This window comes from Plectrocnemia conspersa, unplaced genomic scaffold (assembly GCF_051122295.1).
Source record: "Plectrocnemia conspersa isolate PC_06_02 unplaced genomic scaffold, ASM5112229v1 ptg000014l, whole genome shotgun sequence".
NCBI classification, from domain to species: Eukaryota; Metazoa; Arthropoda; class Insecta; order Trichoptera; family Polycentropodidae; genus Plectrocnemia; species Plectrocnemia conspersa.
The window spans coordinates 20,099,988-20,121,150 of NW_028277178.1; the positions used below are offsets into that span (position 1 = coordinate 20,099,988).

Sequence of the window (21,163 nt, forward strand, 5' to 3'; positions counted from 1 at the left end):
TCCTGTTTTCTGAAAATATTATTTTTATTAGCTAAATTCCTAAAGAGCATTTTTGTCAAATACTATCGAAAAATCAGAAACGCGTCATAAATTTGTAAAAAAATGTGTTATAAGCAAAAGCGATGCTGTTGGCAAACCAACGAATAACATAAAAAAAACTTGTAAATACGTGTTAAAAGCGCAATAAATCAAAGTAATATTAGTATTTACGGCTTGTCTACAAGTGAATTTGTTATGCTGGTGTATTTAACGATCGGAGATTCCGAGGGATTAGCATCCCTAAATGTACCATATATAAAAGTCATTCGATGCTTTTACAAATACACAAAAAATGATATGGCATTACAAGTGTTCCATTACAGTGTTGCCAAATTTTCACTTTAACGGTTCTTATCTGGAAAATAGATAAAAATTACAAATTTAATTCCACTACCTAATCGTAGTAGAATGTGCATGCGTTAAGAGAGTGCAGAACAAAAGAACCTCCTCCATCTCAACTAGCGTATATAAGCTGCATTGCATAGCACACATAATTCAATACCATTTGGAATATTTTTCCGTAGTGAACTTTCATCAAAACCTTCACTAAATACTTAACTTGGGACACCTGAGAGTTCATCCGATTTATGAAAAAATAAATGTTGGACTGCTAGGTTAGGTTAGGTTAGGTTATGGTTAAAATGGTTCGGGAAACTTAGAAAGGAAAAAAATTAATTTATAAGATGCATCTTGCGCCAAAATACATATGCGAATAAAATTAAGACTTTGGCAACACATAAAATAGGTGGGGCTCTAATAGGAGTTTGGAATAGGCAAGAAGCTTGAAACTTATGTGCCACATCAATTTAGCGGAACAAAATTATTGCTTGCAATTTGATACTTAAAAGCAATTGAATTGAGTTTATGTAATAACTCATTGATGGCGATGCAAAATGGATTGAGTAAAAATACGTTAGTGGAAAAATATCATGGTCGCAGAACACTCGATTGCATCCAAAGGTGTTGCGTTTCAAGGTTTTTTTCTCTTAATAGTGTAAATTTACTAGATTTTAACTCATGCCCTTATCACTTGAATCAGTTTTACGCAAATAAGTAGCATAAATTCTTCAAGGGATAAATCCTTTAGTAAAACTTTTAATTAGATTATATTACATATCGCGTCAAACTATGATTATTTTCTGAGCGGTGGGGGATAAACTGGCGCAGGGATGATGTCCGTGGAAGATCCTTAGAGTTTTGGTTGGTGTGGCAGCGACAGTATTGGGGAGATTGATCCCTATCTGCTGCAGTGCTTGTATGATGGATTGATCCCTCTCTGGTGTGAGTGTCCATGATAGTATGTTGTCCGCGGGTGGACGGGCGTGTGCAAGTCTCTTAGAGAATATTAAGTATTCAGGGCTACAAATCTTTCTGACCAATCAAAATCATGCAGCGATCATCCAGCCAATCGTTGTACTCGCTTCCTAGAAATAATTATACGCCTTTAGAAAGTGACATTTGCTTTATGGATATCTCAAAGGTTGAATTGCGTAACGGGAATATTGTAGTCCAACGGTGCTATTTGTCTTCCGGTGATATATTGTTTCTTGTGACCATTTCATAACAAACAAATTTTCATTCAATGCACCCGAGAATCCTTGCGTGCTATTTATGGGAAAACCCTTTTTTATAGTCGTTTTACAAGGGCCTTTTTATTTTTAGTCACAGTAATTTACGCGAGTTTCAAGCATAAGATCCCCTACAAACGAGAGAATCTTATGGTGCCCCACAATACTATTTTAACGTTTTATTTTGTAATGGTAATAATTATAGAAAACTCTCTTTAATATAACTAACGTGCAGCTTTGAGATTGTGATATAAATATCACGAATTGTTGTCAATGCTCATTAACGCTTCGACTCCGAACATTAGACTGTTACATATGGTCGGTTTTACTTTACGGATGCGATTCTTTGACTGTTTAACAAGCATGAATAGATTTGAGATCTTTGATATATGTATGTTGTTATATACGAATACTGGGTATGAAAAGCCTGTCTTAGTTTAAGAGCCTATTTAAACCTGCTCTTAGGAATTAAATATATGGGAATATGTACAATAAAAGTGATGTACTTATGTTTGTTTTTCTTAATTTTTTAAACCTACCGAAAATTTATACATATAAAACTTAAATTTATAAAAGTGTGATATTCATTCCAAAATGTATTACCTATATATTTTAAATAGAAAGTTTTGATTAGACATATTATATTTATTAAAGTAGTTGTCAATATTGCTTAATTATATATCTTATATAGTTTTATATTAAAAATATGTACTTTTACCGATGAAAAATATTTTGAAAAAATATATCTGATTTAACAAATTTATAGAAACTAATATTCGTAAATCAGTTAAGCAAACTCAAACCTCAAAGAGAGATTTTTATATAAAGCTTTTTTCTAAATTTGTCGAAATATATATTTTATGAATACGTATAATTTTGACTCTTAACTTCAGCTTGACTTATAGACAGTCTTTGAAAACTTTTTTCAAACAAAATTTTTTTATATCTCATTTTTTTTATCACATTAGTATTCGAACAGTTTAGATACAAAGCACAATAAATATTATATTTTTATATCATTACATTTTAGGATTGACCTAAAATACTGTAGCATTCACAATAACCACATAATAAAAGTTATTAAACGAGCTTGAACTTGTGCTACAAAAAAATAAAGCCACAATGACTTAATTATATATTTTCTAAACGCAATCGCGTATTACTTAAATGACAAAAATGTGTACTTTTCTGCCAGCATAATACACTAGTGATATAATATATTATATATCGGTGACTAATACATAATAAAAACATATGGACCCTAGTGTTTTTTTAAAATTTATATCGTGTCTTAGAAAAATAAAATCATAAAATTCTAATCAATCATTAGAGATAGCTTTTCCTCTATTTCTCTTTTCTCACGAATAAATATTAAAAATTTGCGTTGTGGGTTGTAATAATAGTTTTAAATTAGTAAAATAAATGTCACTGATTTACAGACTTTGATTTCAGTCTAATGTTTCATTACTTTGCATTGGGCTAATACCTGTCATATTAAAACGGAAGACTTATAATGGATAAATAAAATTAAAATAAATAATAATGGACCATAATAACGGAAATTGCTAACGCGCCTTAACAAAGATATTCGACGCAATTTAATAACGAATACTAGAGGCACAGCTGTGTACACAAAAAAAATCCATTACTATTATGTCAACGAAGAAATTTGTCGAACTAAAAAAAGTACAGAAGTCAGGTAGAATAACCGCTAGACTTATTGTTATATATTTATGCAATTCAATAAACATAGTAAAACTGTTTTTATGCAATATAATGTACGACACGATTCTTTTTTTTAAAATTATTTATATAGTTTATTAGTTTGACGATGAATTTTAAGTAATAATGTCTTCTTATGTACACTGAATAAACATTCCTTAAAATTGGACAGTATTGAAAATTTAGACAGCTATTTAAAACACGCGAGAGTTCTCTCCTCATTATCCTTACTTACAAGTATCTACTTACTAAATATCCCAAGGATTACATAGATGAAATATGATGTTTCAGTCTAAAGTTTTTTAGGTCCGAACCGCAGAAAAAATAATTGCTGATCTACACTACTTAGATGTATATTATTATAATTAGTTAATAAAGGTGAAATAGGTTGACATGCCCGTTTTTTTCTTAATGATTTTTATTAATATCCATTATTATTTTTTTTAATTTAAAAGTTGCTGACATTATTTTTATTGCAATCAATTATATGTTGGCAAAAAAGTAATCTAATTTAAATTGTTAAAATTAAAGTTAGAGCTGGTAAAATTTAAAACGACTATACCGTAATTAAATCATTAAAATCGAATATTCTCCATTTTTGTTTGTAGGTTTAATACAAGTTAAACTAGAAATATAAATATTGCAGATATTTATCCAGTTTCTTTTACCACTTATAGTAGGTAGGATATTAGTAGTGAGTTTATATTGTATGGTAGCCTCTTTCTCGTTTTAGGTGCCACACTTTATCAAATACTTGGCAAACGTCCATGAGAGTCGTGAAACAGTATTTTTTTTCAACTGCTGTAAGCTGTCATTAATTCTCTCTACGACTTCGAACTTGTTCTATTGCATCGCGTTCGCGCCTTAAGCCAAATTGGTGATCTATTTTCATTTATTCTCAGCACTACAGTCACCCCAGAACTCATGTGAATTTAAAACCTGTAAATGTGCGAACTACATTGCGTCTCGGAATATATACGAGGGTACATTATTTTTACAAACCCGGCACACCGTTTGTCTCTCTGTCCGAGTGGAACACTCCTACGGAGGCTTCCACTTGTCGACGTTCGAATATGAACCGAAATCTTCGCAATTTATTAAACGCCCCCGCCCTATTAATTATTTAGAAGGGAGAAAAAAGCGCAAGCGAAGCGAACACACGAGAAAATTCCACCGGAGTCTGTTCGTCGCCGCGCTCCTCGTGAGTTACGTGCTCCTTGCGTGTATATGTACGGTAACTTTAAGGGCCTCTCCCTTGAGGGAGTGGTACTGTTAAATTGTAATGACTCATTTTGCGTGTGGTGCATTGTAAAATTATACGTGTGCGACAATGAAGTTGCGGAAATAACTGTTTTGCTAGCGACCTACGGCGCAATAAATTCATTTTGCGATCGTAGCACCAACGTTTTAGCGTCCGTTTTGCGTAAATGACTGGAAAAGTTTGAGAATCTATGTATATCTGTATCCTATATCATAGATTTAAGAGCCTATACTTTGTAAATTAAAGTTTGCAAAATACTATATAGAGTATACTCTTGATTATCTGGGCTAGTACTGAAAAGGAAAGGCACGGATAATTGGAAAATATTGATAATCTTAAATTTAAAATATGTTTAATATATTTACAATACAGATTAATATTTTTTTAATTTATTAGAAAATCTATGAATATCGTTTTTTTTTTAAATCTCATTAATTTTCACATCAATACGAATTTTACTAAGAGATATTATATTGTTATATTCGAATGTTGTGACTAATGTGATTGTTATGCCTACTCTACACTATCACAAAATTTCCCGAAGTTAGGCGAGGATGAGAATGTAGTAGGTCACTTCATGCTACTTCGCTTCGCCTCGGGCAGCTTCGAGCGACTTCCGTACCATTTCGGTATTTGTGGCACGAGTCAAAGGGATCGAAGTTCGAGCACGATATCTGTCTTAATACTTTTTTATGATAGAGTAATTAATGTTAAGTAACAAAATTATATTTTTTGAGGCGATGAGTGAATTAAAATGTGAATTGGAGTGTTGATGTTGGTGATTAAGTCTGACGTGTGTTAGCGCAAACTCTTTTTATATGATTGATTTTATTTTGCTTAATTAGACCTGAAATAAAACATGAAAAATTAAGGCTTTGGCGAGCGCTTTGTTTAGTATCCTTACGGGTGGTCAACTATAATGTCCCATTGACCATAAATGTTACTATGATTAAGAACGATTTGTATTATTTTGCCAAAAAAAAAAAAAAAAATTAAATGTTTGAAGACTCTGTATTATAGTTAATTATTAGTTGTGTTCTAAATAATCTACATAAACAGTAATATACAGTTCTTATAAATATTGTGGTTGTAAAATAACGCTTTTAATATAGACGAATTCTTTTTTTTTTTTTTTTTTGAGAAATCATATAGAATTTTTTTAAGTACCCTGTAAATATTTTCTAAAATATAAAATACCTTTTCTATAGTTTACGATTTATACGTTTTCAAATATAGAATTAAGACTAAAAAACTAGCACGATAAGTGAGTGACAAATATCTGAAAGAACTGGATTTTAATCTTATATGGACCTTACTGTTTTTTTTTAATTTATAACGTGTCTGAAAAATCGACTTTTATAATTATTATACAATTATACTTCAGACTGATCATCGTAAATTGGGTTTTATTAGATTTGTTTAATCTAGTGGATATAATAATGACATAAATTGATTGTTAGCTGTGATATCATTTTATATTTAATATAATAAATGTCATTGCTTTTAGTCTAATGTCTTACTACTTACATGTGTGTGTTGATTGTTTTACATCATTGTATTGCAATGGGATAACGCCTATCATGTTATAACGAAAAATTTATTTAATTTATAGTTTGTCATTTAGATATATAAGTTTTTTTATATAGTATATACTTTTTAAACAGTTAACTCTAAAATGTATTTTAATTATTCATTATCACTTACTCACAACGATTAATTTATGTCCGCTATCCAATTTTTCTAGCTTAAAATATAAACCAGTTACGTTACATACATCGTTAACGTTATGTATACAGAGCAAATTTGAATATGCCTTTCATATAGGTAATGAAGAGAAGGTTTGTGTTATTTGTATTAATATCAAGTTAAATAAATTAGTACCTAACGATCCATTAGAGAACACTCTCCATAAAATTATAACTATGGATCACACGAGTACATACACTTCCTGTCCTCTCATTACCTTATTTATTTAATAAATTCCTATTTATATTAAAATTAACACATTTTTATTAATAAACAAAGTAGATTTGCTCAATCAATGGTACTTATTGAGTAATTTATTAAATTTATTATTAACAAGCAATCCCAAACAACAATACAAAATCTCTTGAATTTTAAGATGTTTTTGCGTAATAATTAAATTTCATTAATATTTAACGCGGCGAAACGTAACGAGACGCGCTTTTAAGACGTCTGCTCGCGTTAGGATTTCGTGGAACCAGTTTACCGAATATACCGTTTGATTTAAATTCGGCAAAGCGTTTTCTCTAAAAATATATAAATAATAATGTAAAAGCAAAATATTTTTCCCTATCGTGGAGACTTGAAGTTTCCGCCGCTCGTTGATACTTCCGGCCAATCTGATCCGAATATGCAAGGATTGATAGTGACGACACATTCTTCGGAGGTTTTCGCGGTACACGAATGGGAAATTCAATTTAACTTGGACCCATCCGAGACGAGGGATTTGCCGGTGCGCAAGATTGGCTAACATGCCAGAATTATGCACTGTAACCCAACAACCAGAGCTTTTCTATTCGCATTACACAATATTCGAGCAGTCGTTTAATCCGCGGAATCAATCAAGTGGAACGCGCAAAGGTTTCATTGGAAAATTATATATATAACTCCTTCATATCATAAATGAAAATACTCCTCCACATACATATTAAATTATTTTAAAATAAATAAGCAAAAAATTAGGATATGTGTATAGAAAAAAATGTCAATCGTTTATTTACTTCAAACTGACGACGTATTTTTTTTAATACCTCAATATATTGCATAGAATATTATTATATTTGCTCGGATTTTGTATTTTAGTTGGTTTACGGTATGCTTATATTTTATTATATTTCAACAAAAATTCTGGACTACTGGGAATAGAATAAATTTCACCAATCTATGTATGTTTTCGATAGCTGTTGCTTTGTTTGAATTCATGAACCTCGTTACATTTATTCTGCGTACTACATACGGTACTGTTTTGTAAAATATTTTATTGATTTGAGTTATTGTTCTTACATGGAATAAACAGTAAATTATTGCAGTGAAATTGCAAGAAATACGTAATCATAATAACCATCACAATCAAAATTTGGCTAAATTAAAAATATAATGATGGAACTGTGTGTATTATTTAAGGCGCTGCCTTCATATTGTCATATGGATAATGCTACTTATTTGTTCTATATTTAACAGCAAAATATGTTTTACTTTAACCATTAATATCATTGTTCTGATAGTATTAGAAAAGCAAAAGTTTATATAATTTGTAATCCTATAAGTTTGTCTATAAAACGACATTTAAATTTAAAATTGTGGATTTATTTATTATACTCCTATTAGAGAAATATGGTACACTTTTATAGTACATGTTTATTATTGATTATATCCTACATTATTTGGATTAATTTTACATTACTCATGAATCTACTTTAAAATTATAAGTATAATATTTAAAACATTCTATACCGGGGGCGGGCGGTAAGATGAGAGAAAATGAGAGATAAGGACACGCGGACCGCTTGCTCTTATCTCTTACTCACCCTCGTCACTTATCACGCAAGCGATAGAGAGAAAAAGTATCTTACCACATGCGCCCGATACATATGTTTGCTAAAGTATTTTTTGGCTTTAATTTTGAGCATATGTGAGACAACTACCATTTAAAATACATACAATTTTATTAAATTAGATTTTGCCCGATATAAATTTAAAGTCATTCTTTATTCATTTTAAATTATTTTTTTCATCCTCTTATTACAAATTTACTTCATTGTGCGTATTGCAGTAGAACGTTATCGGTCGTCAGCACTTCGCTGTTCAGTTTCTTCAGCGGCTTCATTGGCACGTATTACAGTAGCATGTAATCATCTTTAATAAATACAAGTTAAGTCACGTCGTTAATATTCACAGTTTGGTCGAAGTTTCTGTGACGAGCAGACAGACATGTGTATTTTCTGTTTTATAGTATAGACCAGGGGTAGTAAAACTTATTTTTAAAGGGCCAGATCTTAAATATTTTAGACTCTGCGGACCAGGAAGTAAAATTAAAGTGAGTAACTTTCATATATGAGCACTGTTTTTCCTTGTATGTTTAAGTTAAACTCGTTAACAAATTAATTGATAGTTTACAAAGCTATTTAATATTCAACAACTATAGCTAAGGGTAGGTTTTTTTGTCGTGAAAATTTACAATCGCTCCTCTAAGTTAAAAAAAATATTTATAAAACTTTATCATGTTTGAACCCATTGAACTCTTGTATGTTAGAGTAGGATATTCGGCATTCATTTCAGATAAAAAAAATCATGAAACTGACGATGGTTAAATTCACGGGAACGAATAAAATTCACAGCTGACACAACTGGTTCAATAAATCATGATAGATTAAGATGTTTCCGACAAAGTACCTGCTAATAATAATACAAAGAGTCTTTGAACACCTTGCATTTTCACACGCCTCATATTTTTTCTTAAGTCTTAACCTGTTCCGCGTTTACCACCGTCGTATGTGACATATTTAAGTGAATTTTACTTTAGAATATACTTTATTTACAATATTTATGTTTGTAGTTGTTTCATGCAGATTATTTATGAAATTCGCTTGAAACATTGCATTAACTCGTCGTGGTGCATGCCAGTAATTCAGTTAGTAACTAAATGTTTGCAGAAGCCTTTAAAAATGTGTATTTACTGTTACTATTTTCACCTAACCCTTTATTTATACCTAATATTCGCTATTTTGCAGAGTGCGCTCGTTAAAATTTGACATAGGGCAGCTTGAGAAACTGGATTTGCAATTTAATTGTCTATTGATGTTACTCACAATGTGCTTAACTCTTCTAGAAATTATTCTCGCCGAAAAACTGATTAAAATAAATCTATTTTTCAGGATAAATTTTTTCGGCTGTAATATCAAACATTACTTAATTAATTCAACGTCCGTAAATGGTTTTCTTTTATTAATTTATAAATCAGATACATGTGAATTGACTTCAGTTATAGGAAAAAAATTGTGTAGCGAATGATTTGTAAATATCATGGAAAATGCTTTGACTTTCTTCTTGTCTGCATTAGCTGTAGTGACAAATTACTATCTTATCACTTTATTTTAGCCAGTATAAACTTTATCTACTAAATAATTATGCAGAATTGCATGAAGTTTTCTAAAATTGTCCTAGAAATTATCGAGTTTTCCACATCTGTAATATTTTCTTAGTTGAAAGCAGTATTTGGTCGACTAGTGTTTTAAATTAATAGAAATACAGCCTACAAACGCTGAATGAATAATATGGTCTTAAATATATCCTAAAATTATTACAACTACGCAAGAGTCTAGCCTAACGTAACAAAATACGTACGATTATATTAAAATCTAATAGTTAGCTATCATTATTAATAATAAAGCTTTTATATAAGTAATGTAATATAACCGTTGACCATTTTTTAAAAAGAGGAAAGAATCAAAAAACACAAAGCTAATTCAAACAAAGGTCGATGCTACTGTGAGTTTCCTAACTATTATAATTTTCACCTCCGCTGCAACTGCCCCCTGGTATCTGCTTTAACGCATTTCTTCGTGCGGTACCCGTCTGAACCACTTTTATGTGTATTTCTTATCAATAATCACATTGCCACCAATGTTACCAAAGCTTGTGTTTCCTTCAGCATGGATAGGACCATACTTTTAGACGACATACTCAGTAGTCGCTTACCTATACTATTAAGATAGGATCCGAAAACTGTGAGCCATTCTACCGCTCTTTGAGTCATGGTCAACTCCTTGACATCATCTTTCAGCCGTCCAATGTAAATCGTCTGCTTCTCAAAATCAAAGTCAAAGTCAAAGCGACAATCTAAACTACAGCATATTTCGAACATTTATAAAACCCAAGTTTGACGTGTATTAAAAAAAATACTAACGGGTTTTTGCAATGACCTTGTTTCTAGCATTGATAAATTAATGTGTGCGAGTAATTTATATAAATATAAATGTAAATACCCTTCTAGACTTTATAAATATTATTATTATAATGTATATGTATGTATATATGTATTCCTTTAAATGTGTCGTATGAAACACAGAGTAAAGCGCCATTTTATTTATCACTATGTATTTATATTTTTAGCAATAAAATAAAATCCTAAATTAAGTATTATAAAAAATACGTTAAAATCCTTAAAAACAATTTGGTTAATTTTACCATCTTTAAGCAACATAGCTTAGTATAAATGCTATATAAAAAAAAAACATAAAAAACAACTCTTAATCAAATATAATTAATTTCGTTTTTACTCAAAGAAAATTTTCTTTGAATTTCATCGCAAAATTAAACAAGATAGCCCAAGGGACTACATTGATTTGAGAAAAATAAAATAATTAAAAATACATAATAACATATTTTATTTAGCAAACAGTTTTAATGAAATATATTTTATATTCGTATTATCCAAAAATCTGATTTTATTATTCATGAGAGAGAGTAAAAATTTCCCAATTAAAAGTTCGCTAACATTCTACGAAAATATATTTTCACAACTGTAACAAGCTTAAAAAATATGTATATATGGCAATATGTTTCTATAAATGCAATATTTTTGTTAATTAAATTGACTCTTTTTTTATAATAAAACCACCATTAAAAAAATCCGAATTACAGCCAAGGCGGTAGTACGTTTCGATTCACAAAGCGCTCCTGGTGGACACTCCATTAAACAAGGTTACAGTTGATATAGCAGACCTCTCTACTTCGACACCGGTAGTTATTTAATTAGTGAGTTCGACAAAGGCAAATGTTTGCTGGTGTCCTTTGTGCTTCTTTATTCTTCTATGTATATTCTTTATTCGACTAGCGTTGTTTCGAAATAATACATTTATTGTTACGCAAAGAAAGTACTAAGCGTACCCGTTCTTAATCCCTCTTATTTCCGTCTCTCTCTCATTCTACGATGAATCGTCATAATGAGATTTTTACCTTTATTAAATTTGAATTTAAGAAAAGAGCATGGTAACGAAACGAAATTGGCCGTAAAACAAGATAGGTCGTAAAAAAGTTCACAGTTTACGTTTTCAATAGGCAGCGCTCTTCAGAATGGCATTTTTTTCACATAGACGCTCACTTATTTAATAACTCAGCGCATTTTGTATAGTATATACAAAAACGTTCAGTACACTCAGTAACTCAGTGACAAATTTTTATCTGAATTTATAGGATATATTATAAATTTATTTTGATTCATGATGTATTTCTTAACACTACATGAATAATAAAATTAATCATATTTTAGCTATAGAGTTGATGTATTATGTGTTATATTGTATAATAATACGTAAATGATTTTTTTGTACAATTATTACTCATGATGTAGTATTAAATTGACTTGGATAGCAGCTCCTTCAGTCTCAAAACCCGAAACATAAAATAATAACATCTTAACTGCAGTTTTTATCAAAGCCAAATATCAGGCACGACATGTGTTATACGATATTCTTACCATTTTTTGCTATACATTGTTTTAATATCAGTTTCAAGTTCGCTCATATTTTTATGTTGTTAAAAATTACTTTAGGAGAGTTTTGTAAATATATTAAAAAAATAGTTGCAATATGAATTTATTGCCATCTTATTTTAATAAATGTATATATATGATGATTATTTAAAGTTGTATCTATGCTTTTAAAATACGCTTTGCTTTTTTATTAAAATAAATTACTAATCTTTATGATAAAATAAGTAATTTTTTAATCTAAAATATTTTCAAAATAATACATAATAAATTATTTATTGTAAAAACATTATGTATTGTCCTGACCAAATGTCAGTATATTAATTTATATATATAAAGCATTTATAAATTATTATTATTGTAAAACATTTTTTTACTTTAAGTACAGTTGTATTAATACGTAAATTTTTCATAGTTTTCAATTGTAATTCTATCTGAAGATTGGGTTGAAATCCAGATTTTGGACATCGTAGCTGAACTTTGTTCTATCTAAAATTAGGAATATTAGGCGAAAGTTTTTTTCAGAAGCGAATTCCGTATTGTATTTGCTTATATATGCTTGGTCTGACTGGAGGAGGTTTACTTGCTCGCTCGCTCTCGACGCGACGGTCAATCACGAATATTTGAGTGTGTAATTTGATTTATTTATTTTTATCATATTTCTTGTAAGATCATTTGCATAACCGTCAGAGGTGGTAGATATTTAGTAGGGCAATGCTATACAACATCATTTGTATTTATAGGCTCTGTATGACCGCTTTTTAAATGCTTTTAGATAAATCGCCAGATATCTGACCGTCATGTATCAAATGCATTCAGTGTCTTGAAAACATTTATTGCGCTTTTAACGCGTATTATGATACGCTTTTCTTTCACTGTCAATGCGTCAATTATAATTAGTGCTTAAACCTAGCCAAAAGTTGCGACAATACATACATGTATATTTTTTTTAAATGCCGTTTAACTACATACAAAATTACTTTACATTAGTATTAATAATACATTAATCATTCAATTTTGAGTCTGCCATTCAAGTAAAATATTTTGTAATCAAATAATTTTAGTTGTTTTGATTTAATTTAGGTTAATATAAATACATTTTAAAATCATAAGCTCTTTAGTTAGAACGCGAAATTTATCATTACACTTATCTTATGCCTGCACTTCACTCTCTGGAAGTAGGCGATCGTTGACCAAGGACGGAGAATATAATGTGTTAATTCGGGGTTACTTCGGTCGAGCTCGGTTCTCCCCGCTCTAAAATCTCTCGGAAGTTCTCCGAAGCTACTGCGAACGGGAGGTAAAGTGGGGGTAATTTAGGTCGACTAGGCCAGCTTCGAGTGCTTCCGAAAATTCCGAGACCAAGGAAATAGTCGGATTGTTCTTTCGATCGCGAGCGGCGAGATACTTCCCCTTTCACTCTCTCGCGTGTTAAGTGACGAGAGAGAGAGATAATGATATGGTTTTTCGCAAACTGAGATAGAACGAGTATCTCGGTTCAATTTCAATATGGGCGTAGGCGTTCTTCACGATCGCTGCACTATGTGGTATTTGCCCGATCTGGACGGCCAAAATTATTTCTCTACTTTAGTTGATTCCATAAGTGCTCTTAGTCAAATATATGATTTTATAAGTGTTAAAAAATACATTATTAAAAAAAAACTAAAAAAATTAACTTGAAAAAAATTAACTTTTTTTTTATTTTTCAAAAAAAAAATTAAAAAATTACAATCATTACAAAACTGTATTTTAAATTTGACGTTAACACGTTACCTATTTAAAAAGTTATAATGGTTTAAAAGGTTTAGGTCCTAAATTTCGCGACTAAGCCCCGTCCCATTTTTAAGAATAATGCATTTTTAAGGTATGCAATGTGTTAAAAACCGCAAAAATCCGCAGTCAATTTTACATGTATCATAAAGAGAAAGACCTAAGCTATATATTGTATATAAAATCTAGATTAAAAAGTGGTGGGAAATATAACTAATGAACTCAAAATTTAAAAAAAATATAGGAAAAAGTAATAAAAAATGGTACTTATTCAAAATAATATTGTGTGTTTACTATGACAGCTATTGCAAGAAAAAGCTATGAAACGTAGAAACACTTACCTGCTTTATCACAATCAATGGTTTGAATTTTTCACTGAACTCAAATAAAATAATAATAATTGCCCAATGTACGAGTTGCGAAAAATTATCAGCTTTACAGAGCAACTTTTTTTTTTATCTGCGCTTAAATTTTCATAGTCGATTTTAATCGAAATACCACACCGTGCGCAATTTATACATTTTGGGGGCAGTGTGGACGCTACTCGGAAGTCGGCGACTTTGGGTTCGGTAACTTCCAAAGAGTGAAGAGGAACCATTAGAATTATAACTATTTTTATCTTATGTTATAGATATATTTAGTTCGTTCGCAAAATTTTCGATTTTTTACTCAAATGTAATGCGTTTATTACATTGTTTTAGGTAATTTTATTATTTAGAAAATTTCATGTTACATAAAATATTTTTTTTACTACGAGACTTCAAGAAATTCACAAGAATGATTTATTGTGAATAAACACTTCTTAAGTAAAAAAATACATTTTTAATAGCCAAATAAAAATGTATAATAAAAATAGTCTCTTAACATTTAAATCATTATTTATTTAACCATAACTATGTACTGTCAATTTGCTACTATCAATAATAAATATAGAATTTTAAAATGTCTTAATATTTTGGGTCATGTAATATATATTTTGGCATTGATCCTAATTTATTTAAATGTTTTAACGGTCGTAACTGCATTTGATCTTTACGACACTGTAGCTTTCAAAAAATAAACTACTGTATTTTAACCCCATTTTTATATTCTACGATATGTTTCGAGATTAAGCTTACGATAACATATGATTTTACGCGTTCTGAAAAAATCTAAACTTGAAAGTGATTTATAACATGTAATATAAAACATAAGAGTATTTTTAATAATAAACATATTTTTTAAAAAGCAATGCGTTTAAATGTTAGTATTTTTTATTCAATTGTTCAGATTTTACATATTTATTCATATGCAATAAAAAATATATACATTTCTTCTTTCTAAATTTAATATGCTTTATGTTACAGGTCGACCTTAGGCATATAGACGAAGTGAAAGGCTCTAACGTTGTCGATATTGGAGTGGATTTGTCAGAATTCTACACGTCCGTAGAATGGGATATTTTGGAGGTTCCTGCCGTTAGGTAAGAAAAAATATTCAAACAAATTTACATTTTTACGTGAAAAATGTTATCACAACGTTTTTCACGCAAACATTTTTTATCGTGCGGTTCCCGTTTCATTTTTTTTTAAATTCTTCACGCCATAATTTATAAGCGTCTTTCCCTGTTGAAAAAAGTAAACGCAACAAAAAGCATGTATAATAAAAAGTAGCGTCGAAAAAAGGCGTCTGCATAAATCATGCCAAGGAATACGTGCATGTACGTGCAATTGCACACTAGAAATTGCAGGGAAATGCGCTTTATGAATTTTCATGAACGAAACGAAATAAAACGTTGCACGCCACGCAGAATTATTTTTTTAATCTTCCTAATGGACTTTTTGCATTTTGTAAATGGACGTGGGCGATATTTTTTCATTCGGATCGGTTAGCCCTGTTTCGTTAAAAATGCTTCCGGTAATGATTTTTAAGTCGCTTGTCATAATAATAAATAAATAAAGGTAATAGCAAGTGTATGAATTGATAATAATGCAGAAATGCAACGTAGAAGATATCTTATTTGTCATTCAGTTAATGCAAATTGATTTATAATCATGATATTTTATTATATTTAGTTTATTAGTAATATATAGATATACCACTATAGTATTAATAATTAATGTGTAGCCAATAATGAGCTTCAAGTATTAGATTTTAAAATTTATATAAAATACGTGACGATACGGTTCCTAAAAAAATTTGTAAAAATATATTTGCTGTCAATAAATCAATCAATTAAATTTTGCTCCCCACAGTCATGAAGTATTTATAAAAGCACAGAAAAACATAAATATTTACGTTTTTTGTCGTTGCTTATGTTTTTCGAGATTTGTGAAATATTCATTAATAAGCCTGGGCCTTTTCGCAAAGCGTGCGCATTGTTGGTTTATGAAAAATGTTAGGATTTATGCGGGGATCGTTATATATCATTAAATAAAATGAGGGTGGCAGCGGCCACCGTAAGGGTGCTTGATGGATGAGGTGGAAAGATCGCCCTACCCTAATATACGTGATTAAAAGAAGTGCCACGAAAGGCGTCAAAAGTACGAGAAAAAATTGCACAAGGATAAAAGGTCCGCAATATGTAGTATTAATACACACTGTTTTACTGATATATTTCGGGGTTAAGGCGTATATACACGTCTCATATATACCCGAATGCACGTCTGTTAAGATGTGCATTATAGCATGTAGGTGTATATACAGGATGGGCTTTTAGAAAGCATAACGTAAATCTTAAATTAGATAAATATATTTTTATTAAAATGCGCGTTTATTACTTACATTATATTACAGTGTTATAAGAATATGTTGTAATATGCACTTTATGAGCCGTTGATTTTGAAAGTGGGGCAAGTCCATATTACTAAAAAAAGGTTAGAGCTAATTTTCATTAGATTTGATGTTTTTAATTAATTCACAATCATATCTATAAATTAAAATGTAAATTTTTTAATAGTAATTTTTTGTGGTCAATGATATTAATTAGATTTAAAATGTTTTTAATATATTTAAGTATTATTATATGATATATTAGTATTTAAAGCATAATTAATATTAATTGTAATAGACTAACTAATAAATTTTTTGATCATCCTATATGTGCATGCCATGACCACTATGATATGGCTTCATGCCAAAACACAGGTTTCCTTTGTAGTTCTCAAAATGCTCCGATCGACGAGTATGAAATTGTTCGAATTTATCTTGTTTTAAGATATACATACATTCTGAATATAGAGCAGACACGTGCGCGATTATTGCAATAAAATATTGTACAAGTTTTATGAATATTCTATTAAGGAAAAATATAATAAACATTGTGTTATAAATTGTTTTATTATCCGAATCATGTATTTATTAATCCAGGATTTTTTTATATTAGACTTTTATTACTATATATATATAAAAAAAATATTTAAATTTTGATTTATTTTATATAACATTGTAATGTAAAGATAGGAAGCAATTCTTTTATAGACAATATCGTATTGGGGTCCAAAACGATCGAGGAGAAAAACTGGTAGAATTTTGCCTAGAACATAAATTCTCCATTATAAACACGTGGTTTAAACGATATATAAGACGTTTATATACATGGACTTTATCTAGAGATAGATGTCGAAATCAAATAGATTATACAATGATTAATATCGGAAGCAAGCGGCTTGGACCACAATCTACTTGTCGCAAACATAGGTTGAAACGCAAAAAATAATCAAATCAGAAAATAATTTACTTAAATTGACTCGCACGAAATAAAAGAGTTTGCCAAAGTTATAAAAGATAAGATATTTCAGTTTGAAATAAAGCCAGAAGAGGACACAAACACATCTTAACAGTATAATTAAGAAAGCAAAAAAAAACTACTATATAAATAACTCAAACAATCAGGTATAATAACTGAGAAAGACCAAGAATGATATGCAAATAATACTATAATAGAAATTGTAGACATGACAAGAAAAAATAAATCAATGATATAATATCTACGCCGAAATTGAAGCAAATACACATACAAATCGAACAAAAGATCTATTAAAAAAGATAGAGTCGAGAGCCTCAACTAAACCATGGGTAATTGAGGACAGCTCAGGTAACCCATAATGGATCTCAGTTAAGTTTTACAAAAATAGAATGAATATTGCTTAAATAATTTATAAAAATCAGATTTATGCGTCTGAAAGGGCTCGGTGATTTTCCGTACAGGATTTTTGCGAACACTGATTATTACGGAAAAAAAATATTTTTAATATTTTATTGAAAAAGTTTAACTATACATTTGGATTGTTGAATTTTTAACTACCGAGTTCAATGTAGCAATCAAATTGAATTAAATGCAATGAATCAATATTTTTGCATCTTAACGTTAAAAACAACAATCTCAAGCTCGTCTTAATTACTTTTTTCTTTTATTGAAAACTTAATTTTTGTCTAAATCCGTTCAAATGGATTTTGATGAAACATAATAGTAATAACATGTAATAAAATTCATCCTTCACGTAATTTCAAGCAACTTTTTTCTATTCTTGTCTAAATGGCTTCCATTACTACATATTTTTACATTACTTTTATGAAAATAATTAGCAATAAGCAACTTGAGTATAAAATGAATAGTTTCATTGGATTATGATGCTTTAAATATTTTAATTTTAAAAACTTTAAATAATGTTTTCTTTTTGTTAATTACAGAAACTCATTTTTTTCTTCAACGGTAAAAAATAGTTTTATAGTGAGTGGAATTGGTCCTTTTTATGATAATATGCGTTAATCCTTCCGTCCAATTATAGATAGATAAGTGATTCAGTTGATGAACCCGACAATCCTTTAGCTATCAAGTAGTATTATTATCAATATAATACATAATTTATACTAATTACTCCACATATATTTTGCAAAAATTTTGAAAAAATCTTTCCCAGAATGATTTTCAAAACATATTTTTCATATTTCAACAAATGGACAAGATTGATGAAGCTCACGTTAACTAAATTATTAAAAATGTGTAAATACTTATTTATTTAAATTAATTAATTACATACGTAGTTTAATATAAATAGTACTGAATATATATATAATATATCAAAAATATTACTATATCGATTATTATTATAACAAGTGATGATTATAAATATAATCTATAATAGTATAATGATTATTCGCTCAAAACGCATTTACTGATGTTTACATAAAATATAATGTCAATTATTCGACCCAAATATGAAAGGAGAAATAACCGACACAACAATTCTCAAATCCCAGTTGGGAATAAAATCCATTTACCGTTCCATAACCGTGAGGTCACTATTGTACGAAGTTCGATTCCCCTTGTGGGAATATTTTTTACTGTATATAGCACGTATTGGTATAAATATAACTTTAATCGATTTAACAGTATATTAGCTATATAAACATATACTTTAAAGTAGGTGTAATAATAATACATAATATGTATTATTATTCAACATAATTGCAATATTTTCCCGTCAAACCCGTCACTCTCTTTATTTTCTGAAAATTCTAGAACCGTACACAGAATCGTCAGGAAGTCATCATCGTCGATTCACATCATTTCACCTCATACGAATCAACGGACGTTGAACAAATGTTGGTCGTTTGCACTTCTCTTTCACGTGTCGTTTGCCACGCACATGAATACATATAAGAGAAAAAAATTGATAGAGAAAACATTCGCAAGTTTTCTTTCGATTACTACGATTTTTTTCAACATGAAGCACATTCCAAGTATCATACTAGGATAATACAATAAGTGGATAAACAAATGGTAGTGAAGGGGGAAACGATACAATTCAGCCATCTGTTGTCTCATGTATTTTTAGTACTATTCTTAAGAAGCGAAACAGTGTTATTGTTATGTTTATATGTACATTTCTGCGGTTTCTAGAAGTTCTTGAACGTTGATATTCAGAATCAACTGTTAGTAATTCACCGATAAATAACTGATACGCGGAATTCCTTAAAAATGTCTTATAAATTTATACATATATTTTTCTTAAGAATGTTTCATTATGTATTCTTTAAAATAATATATTCAAATTAGAGGTGTAACATGATTTATACACATTTACTAATGGGAGGGGGGCGTAAGAATGTCGCATTTATTTGATATGTTAAGTCGTAAAAAAAATATTTTATTAAAAAATATTCTAAAATATCTTAGTTAAATTTTATCATTTTATTTTATAATATAAATCATATAAACAGAAAAAACATTTAAATGTTTTATTATTTTCTTCATTCAAGTATTTTCTTTATAACTATAATTAATGGTTTTAATTTAATCAAAAACATAAGTCAGATTTATCGCAATTTAGTTATTAAAAAAGAGTACGAACTAACTTTCATTCCTTAAAACAAAAAAATATCATCCAAAAACTTCGATAATTCTTAAGGATAGTACAAAAATTGTCACGTGATTATATATTTAATATACATAATGAACTTATTTTAATGCAGTATTTATCTTTGTATGTGAAAAAGTTTTTACAGATTTCATTAACAATTATGGGGCAATATTTATGTATGTAAATTTTATGATATTATATTAAAAAATAAAATAAAAAAATCTGAAGAATGGTAAAACATTTGATAAAACATAATTTTAACATTATTGTTTTAATTTTACTTCTTATATGCTATATTTTTATATTTTATCTGCGTATTTTGTAAGAACTAACTACATCTTATTGTGTGATTATACACTTATAGCATTTATGTGAAACTACCTAGCGAACGAATCCTTACATGGTTGACTGAAAAATGTTATAAAATTATTTTTGCTAATTGTCTTGCTAATTCTTAAAATCGGTCGCAAAATTTATGTTGTCTAACAATATTTTTAAAGTGTTAATTGAAATTCTAATATGTCTAAGAATATGTTCTTGGATTCTCCACTCTCACTACCTGCTCTTTATGCAGCTGTGCATTTAGCTGATTTTAATTATTACTTGTTTTGAAAATTGCAGTGGTTATGAACCATTTAAAATATTTATTTTAATGTAATTATAAATAAAAAAATATTTTATGAGAATGTTTGAAAAACCTGCAACTTTCTCGAGCAATAATAAATCACAATTTTCATTATTCTCAATAAATTATTAGCAAATAATTTTTGAGGAGAAACATTAGGTTTAATCTTTTATTATCAATTTAAAACCGTAAATTTAAATCCCTTAAATACTTTTTATATGTTAAGTGTAACTTTAATTATAATTACAATTAAAGATTTCGTTAAAAAAATATGTCCATTTTTAAATTGATTTTATTTTTCCTGAAAAACTTCTGCACTCA

The 21,163-nt window shown here is 29.2% G+C and overlaps 1 protein-coding gene across 1 annotated transcript in view; it reads left to right on the forward strand.

Annotated features, from left to right (window-relative positions):
• The window catches only part of LOC148226470 (acetylcholine receptor subunit alpha-like), a 191,253-nt gene that overhangs the window by 127,367 nt on the left and 42,723 nt on the right, over positions 1–21,163 (forward strand). Inside the window, exon 7 of the mRNA XM_088204549.1 lies at positions 15,220–15,335. Coding sequence (XP_088060675.1) covers positions 15,220–15,335 — 116 coding nt within the window. The remainder of the gene's footprint in view (positions 1–15,219; positions 15,336–21,163) is intronic.